Raw genomic sequence first — 7,464 nt, 5'->3', positions numbered from 1 at the left:
ATAGAATCAGTTGAGCTGAATCATATTTAACCTTTTGCACAAGCCTGTGTTCTGTTTGTACTCAGAAGTCTGAATTTCCCAAGTCCAAGTCAGACAAATCAACAGGAATATGCCCCAAACTCAGTAGTCTGACTCAGATAGGTGGAAATTCCTGACCGAGCCCAATCTCCAAGTCCCATATGACTGAGTCATGCATAAAAAGTGGCTTCGGTATTACCTTTTCTTTTTTTCTTTTGGTCAGTTTTCCCCCTCAGAAACTTTTAACCATTAGTATCATTAGCAGCCATTTGTTTTAATACACTGAAGCAAATATATTTATTAGCAGCTTGTGTTGCTAATAGTGGTTAGCCTAGTCTCTGGGGACAACCAGCAACTCCTACAGGTTTTCTGAGATGAACTCTAACATGATGAAGTCAAATCTGACCCTAACCCCTAACTAACTCTAACCCTGACATTGGGAATAAATACAGCAACATATTTATATTGCTAAAGAGAAACAATCAAAGAAACATGTTCTAAACTAAATTACACATATACTTTTTTCCACACTAGTTTCCGATAAACGTAATCCTAAAATGCAAACAGATACAACAATATGGCAAGTAAAAATATGAATTTTAAATTGAAAACAAGCTTCATTTATATTTTCCTGTAAGAAGCAAAAAGGAAGAGCATGTACATATAAAAATTGAGTAAAACCCCTGTGAATCAACAGTGCTAACCACTACAATTTTTAAAAATAAAACTCATTCATTCATTCATTCATTTTGGCCAATGTTATTTTGACTCAGACAGGCCTTTTAACTGAGTCTCCACTGCAGGTGTTAGATGAAACAAAAATCAAAATGTGTCTGAATTTGTTTCCACAGTGAAGTCTTTCCTATATTTGCAGCTGCATTGTTTATCATCGCGTTGTTTATCTGTACAGAAAATACTCGTCTGTTTTCCTGTCTGTCACTCTCTCCCTCACTCCGCAGTCACCGGTGTTACTGTAACATATAATTACTCTGCAGACTCGCTGCCTGTTTCTGTAACTTCAGAGGTTCAAAGAGACTGTCGGAGTGTGGAGGAGAGCATTGTGGGAGTTCCAGGTGGATTTCTCGATAATGAGTTAGCACAGCAGTGGAGTTGAGAGTTTTAGTAATGGCTGGCTGCTAAGGCTCTTCCTGGGAGTTTAATGTAAAACAAACAGGACCATGCTGACAGCCTGGGAAAACCAGATACTGCACTTTTCCTACTTCCACTTCAGCGTTTGAGCTGTCCCTCATTGAAAAAAAAAAGGAATTCTAGGAATAATTGTGTTGCTGAAATGACTTCTATGAATCCTAATTGAAGACATTTATGTGACTCAAACATTACTGTCTTCAACTTCTTATATTTGGGGGGGGGAAAACATACAAACTGTCAGGCTATTCTTGTTTAAAATACTATAAAAATAGCTGAATCTCAAAACAAGACCCTCCAAATAAAGTATTAGGTTTACTTGTTTTGGAGGGGTCCATACCTAAGTTCCCCGTACCGTATGTACACTATGTTTTCTCCAGGTTAAATATTGAATGGCGTGATTGGTACTTTTTGGTCATTTGATTTTTGTAATGAAAACAGGAAATGAAAAACGAAAAATGGATGGCTTTTAGTTTCACTTTATACTCCAAAAACGGGAAAATGGTCMGTTGTTTTATTTTTCTCAAACCAGAAGTTTATCACTGTCGCTAGTTAAAAACTTTTCAATAACGGGCAGCTGCCTGTAAATAAATAAATGCTAGCTAACTACATTTTCATTTCTTTAACTAACTGCAGACTGTATATTTATTATTAATATAGCTACCCTAGCTAATTTATTTAAAAAGCTAGTTAAATAGCACCACATAAAAAGGTCTGACAGGATGAATAAACATGTTTTACTTTATAACGAGCTAACCAGGTAACTGTAATAATTAAAYACTAGATTAACTCGTTTTACATTCTTTAACAGGGGTCAGTTTGTGAATCACTAATGATTCAAAGTGTTTCCTGGAGCTTCTGCAGCTTTAAGCACATGAAGCCTTTCTCCAGGAGGTCCATGGGGAGGAACTTAAATCTGCAGCAGGTTCCACCGGACACCATTAAGTTGCCTTGAAAACAGTGATAAACATTCGGTTTGACGAAAATAAACAAACAAACTATTTTTTCCTTTTTGAATTRAAATACATAAATAAATAGTCACCCATTTTTTTGCTTTGTTTTTTCAATGTCTGTTTTGAAAATGAAAAACTAATAACCAAAAAGTACACAGACTGTCTTTCCCTTCAAATGTCTTTTTAATCTAAATACTGAAGAGCAGCGCAGGCATTGTACCAGGAGACATGCTGTAACGATCTGGGGAAGATAGGAACAGGGATGAGCCTGTTTTTGGTGCTGATGAGCACAAACACACCACGGTGCTGCCTGTTCCACACAAGTGCATGTGTTTCACGCAACACACTGCAACTCTCAGATGAATCTTTCTGCTGAATCCGGTCCTTACTGCACATACTGTACTATTTTTTTCCTTCCTCCATGATGAGTTCTGGGTGGGAAGGAGGATGAGTGGGAATGTAATGCAGAAATCATAGGACAGAATGCCCATCACAAAGCTACAGCCACTCAAGCCAACCACCTCTCTTTACTTGGAGATACTCTCCCATAGATTCACACTGGCAAACATCCAAAGTGAACTGCTACAATCTTTGCAGGCAGCCTTAAAGGAAGCCGAGACCACTGAAACGAAAGACAGAATATTTTCTGCAACCATATTGTGCATTGAGATATTCACTTTTTGAATAACTTATCTCATGGAGAAATGAAGCAGACTACCAGGGTAGAAAACAGCACCCGGTTGAAAATATAAACAATCCGAGGTAGAAAGTAAGTTCTTGTTAAACTCTAAGAAGGTTTTTTTTTTCTTCCCTTGAGTTGATCCACTCTCGATGTGATAAACACAATTCCAGCACAACCTCATAACTAAAGCGGGAAGACCAAATTCAATATTGAATTTGACAAAGATTTGACATTTTCAGCGCACCGGCTCTCACCTCCAGAGGGTGCACGGACATATAGATTGGAATATTTAAAAGAAGCCGACAGAGAAGAATGAATGGCAGAAATCAAGTCACAGCCTGGATGCAAGARTCAAACGGCATCAAACACTCCACCACTTTCTGAACTCACTTCAAGTTTCTGGGAGGAAAAAAAAAAAACGTAGCCAAGAGCAAAAGGTGGAAGAAGCAGAGAGAAACGGACACCCAACCAATTTATCCAAAGCTCTTTGGCAAAGTTACAACAATCCGTTTGAGTCAAATATGGAATTACACCTYCTGAATATTTGATATCTTATGGTATTTTACATCCTTTGTGACAACTGCTTTAACTCAAACGTCTGACCACAACAGAAAAAGTCTAAATTAATTTCAAACATGACAYTTACTTAATTTTGGGAGATGGTGATTGGCCGATACGAGACGCCGATTTTATCCACCAATGTTATATCTACAGTCACAAAGGTCTGAAAATCAGCCACTGTCCCCATTGGCTCTAGCAAAAAGTAGTATACTTGAAATTCATTTTAATAAGTATACTTGAGTATAAGTGTAAGTATATCAAGTATACTAGGCACCATGTACTTGTAGTATACTTGAAAGTATACTGATTTAATACTCGTTCGTACTAAATTGGGACATCTTAAGTATATACTTTAAGTATGCTGTTATAATGTTAGTATACTTTAAGTACTTGTCATTAAGTATACTAAGTATATACAAGTGTATGTCGCTAAGTGTGCTTTTATTTACCATGGACAATGATATAAGTTTACTAGCAGTTTACTAACAAGTATACTTCTAGGACTAAGTTGGCCCACAACAAGTTTGTGAAAGTATACTCAGAAGTATACTGAAARTAATCTTCTATGTATACTTTTAGTTTAATATTGAAATATACTACAAATAAAGTGCACTGCTAAAGTTTATCTTGGCCAAAACTTTAAACATTACTATAGACTAAGTATACTTAATTTTTTAGTATACTTTTAGTACAAGCCAAGTRTAGTTTAAGATAAACTTGGTTAAGTATATCTCAGAAAAGTTCATAAAAAGTAAACTGGAAGTATTCTATTGTATTTTAAGTTTAAAATTAGGATACTTAAAGGATCCTTGCATATACTACTTTTTGCTAARGGGAGGGCTGTTRTCCAGTCCAAGTTTGTAATGTTTCAAGGGTATTGTTCGGTGTTTTTCTGTAACAGAAGATTGGAACAGTGAAGGTGTATTGTGACCTGACCCTGTGACATTAAAAATTGGTATTGGCCAAAATCGTAATCAGCAGGTCAGACTTTTTTTTTTAAAGAGAACAGCAATCGGTGCACTCCTTATTAGAGCTATTTTGCTAATATATGAATTTGAAATAGAAATTTAACATTTAACTCCCAACATTTTCTCCATTATCATTTATTATCTGTCGGGAAGCATGCACTGCTCTGGAGGATTTAGTGGTGAAGTCATACAGTACAACACATAACTCTCACACCGGGTCATCTGGATATGTTATTGTGTTTCACTTAATAAGGTCAGGTTAGAAGTGACAAACAAAAGAACTGCCAAGAATACCCAGCTGGGGTGGTGATGCATTGTGTGAGATCTTATCTCCAGGATACATGCGTGTGTGAAAGAGTGGCACTGGAAATTTACGAGAGTTGTAGGGGGGAAAAAAAAGAAAAAGAAAACTGAAAAATCCTGTTATTGGCCTTTTTTGTTTCATACAGTCAGCCTCTGTGCAAAAAGATTAGAAGATTTTAAAGAAGTGCATAATCTTCTTTAACAGCTTATCAAAACTTTAATGATTTGGTGATAAAGAGCACAAAGTTAAGTAGCCGGTTAAGAGGATAACTCCCCAGTGCAGTCTAGTGATTAGTAGATGAGAATTGGGAGACTGAAAATCCGGGTTGCAAATCCCACTCCTGCCACTTATTCACTTTGAGGGAGAAGAAGCTCCATTTCAGCTTTGGGGGTATTGTCACGGGGTAATCATTTTTGAAAAGTGATAAATGGAGCCCTTTTCCTCCACCCATTGGAATCCGGCGCTCAACTTTTATTTACGTATTTATTTTTGTCGTGTGCTTCTGCTTAACGCCCGCCACGACCCAGTTCCACTGATGGGAGCCTTCTGCTTTCATGAGAAGTGACGTTTCAGACTCTTCTTCTTGATGCTTTGAAAGCATCTTCTGATACCATCTGAGCTCTCTACTGAACTGGACAGTTTTAATGAGGGTTCGCTCGACACGGTGCTCCACTTTGAGTAATTTATTCAGTTATTTACTGCGGGTCAACCGAGGCCTCATCTACATTTCAACAGATAGTTTTTAAAAAATGGAGGCTTTCTGTGGTGCTCAAACCTTTATTCAAACTAGTCATGGCCTACGATTTTCTAGTTTTRGTGTCACATTAAATAAAAGTAATAYACATTTAWATAAGTTCCAYACTAGTGGTGGCTATTAGAGAACATTTGTTTTATGTTTGCGTTATTGAGCGCAAACCTGTTGTTAATCCAAGCAATCCTCTGCTTTCTCTATTCATCCTGTGATGCAGATTTGTTTTTCAAAAAGAGAATAAATTGTCTTGTGAAATCTAATTACCTTTCTAAGAGTCACTTAGCTTTTACTAACAACATTTATATTTGTAGTATTACATGTAGGCTACGTCCTTGTCTGTGCAAAAGTAATTTCTGTGTGACTATTTGTGACTTTGAGGAGAGGGGGGAGAAAGAAAAGAGAAAAAGTGAAGAAAAGACGGAGAGAAAGAGGAAGTCAGGCAGGAAAGGAGTGGATGGAGGAYTGTGGCGTGCTGCGCCGTGGAGAGATAACCGGAGCTGTTTGCTTACCTTTGCTGTACACCACGCAGTTATTTTTGTTGTCTTCTGCTCCCTGCCAAGTCACATCCAGCAGCCACCTGGGGCCGGCGCTCAGCACCACCGGGACCGTGCTCTTCGTCTTCTGGTTGAGGACAGATAACAAACACTAATCATTTGCTTATTTTGGTGATTAAACAAATATTAATAACCACTGAGTTACGCTCTTCGGCTCCACTGAATGGCAATAAAGAGACACATTAAGACACTAAACAGCGTGCAGCTGAAGTCCAGACCAAACCTACTTTTTTTTGTTTGTTGCTGAGAAAATTTGGAAATCAGTGTGTTCGTGTGTGTGTGTGTGTGTGTGTGTGTGTGTGTGTGAGACCATCAGACAATGGCTGCAGTGGAGGTTGGAATGATGAAAAACGGGTTCAAGAGCCTGTACTGTATCAAAAAGGAGAAACTGAACATCCAGCATCAGATCATCCAGATTAAGAGAAAAATCCCAGGTGTCCGGTAATCGTAGAAAAAAAAAGGAAAAAAAGAAAAAAGAAAAACTGAATAGGATGGTGACTTTCATGGAGAAGGAAGTGAGTGTTCTGCAGTGAACTTTGGGCACATTGTGCTTCGCTATCGCCAGGATCTCACTATTTCCTGAAACAAGCGGGGAAGAATTTAAAGAATCAGTATCCATTTCAAAGGGCGATTGAGGTTAGGGTTTTTATAATATGCCGGAAAATTATTCTGAATCTGTAAGGTCATTTTTCTTCTTGGTCAGAGGTCAAACAGGGAGTTTTATTCTTCAGAGAGAGAGAAAAAAACAGTAAGATAGAGAGCAACATCCAGCATAATAGATTCTCCCGGTGCAGTGTCACCAGATTGGCTTGTTCTTCAGAYGATTTCTGTTCTATTTTACAAGCTTCTTTTTTTCCCTTTCCTCTTTTGCTTCTTGTGGAACTGCACTGGGTTGTTTTATGTGTGTAGGGGTGGTGCTCATATCTTAGGCAGCTTTTACTCAAAGCCACAGTGTCAGCCTTCTCAGACCAGCGCTTTCAAACCATGCTACCTGCTCATCCCACCCTTTGTTTGGACGGACCAGAAATGGTTTAACTAAGAGGAAATGGGTTGGGATTTCAGTCTCAACTCTTTTATTTCTTCTCTTTCTGATGGAGCCGGGGACAGGAGGACACTGTCCATCTGACTAATGCAACAGAAAAATACCAGCCCTCTCCTGTGCTTTTCACTTATTTCTCCCCCGCAGAAGGCAACAACCTTCCAGGATAAATGCAAATGTCACTTGAGCATGTTAAAGGTCTGAATTGGCACAGATCTGCACAGGAGATGAGCACTGTGCTCTGGTAGTGCGCCTGCATGCCCCCTTCCTCCCTCCTACTCGTCCACCCACCCATGTCTCTTTTTATGAACTCGATCTAGTYGGAGGCTGGAGGACAGATTTCTTTCTTTCTTTATTTAAAGAGCATCATTTACAAACAGCAAACACTGCTCCTGGAGCTGATAGGGATCTGATCTGTGGGCAAAATTAACCACAAACGCACTACATTAAGGGGGTTTTATTTTAACAGCCTTTCTTTACATATACAT

At 38.5% G+C, this 7,464-nt stretch overlaps 1 protein-coding gene across 2 annotated transcripts in view; it reads right to left on the bottom strand.

The window, feature by feature from the left end:
• The window catches only part of zfpm2a (zinc finger protein, FOG family member 2a), a gene marked incomplete in the record, with an annotated part of 138,524 nt that overhangs the window by 53,362 nt on the left and 77,698 nt on the right, over positions 1-7,464 (bottom strand). The window contains 1 exon segment of one of the 2 annotated variants that reach the window (XM_014017104.1): positions 5,893-6,004. In XM_014017104.1, the coding sequence (XP_013872558.1) occupies positions 5,893-6,004 (112 nt within the window). 2 annotated transcript variants of the gene reach the window in all.

This window comes from Austrofundulus limnaeus, unplaced genomic scaffold, assembly GCF_001266775.1.
Source record: "Austrofundulus limnaeus strain Quisiro unplaced genomic scaffold, Austrofundulus_limnaeus-1.0 Scaffold161, whole genome shotgun sequence".
NCBI lineage: Eukaryota > Metazoa > Chordata > Actinopteri > Cyprinodontiformes > Rivulidae > Austrofundulus > Austrofundulus limnaeus.
Note: the sequence above shows the minus strand (reverse complement) of the source record. Positions and strands in the feature narration are given on the sequence as shown.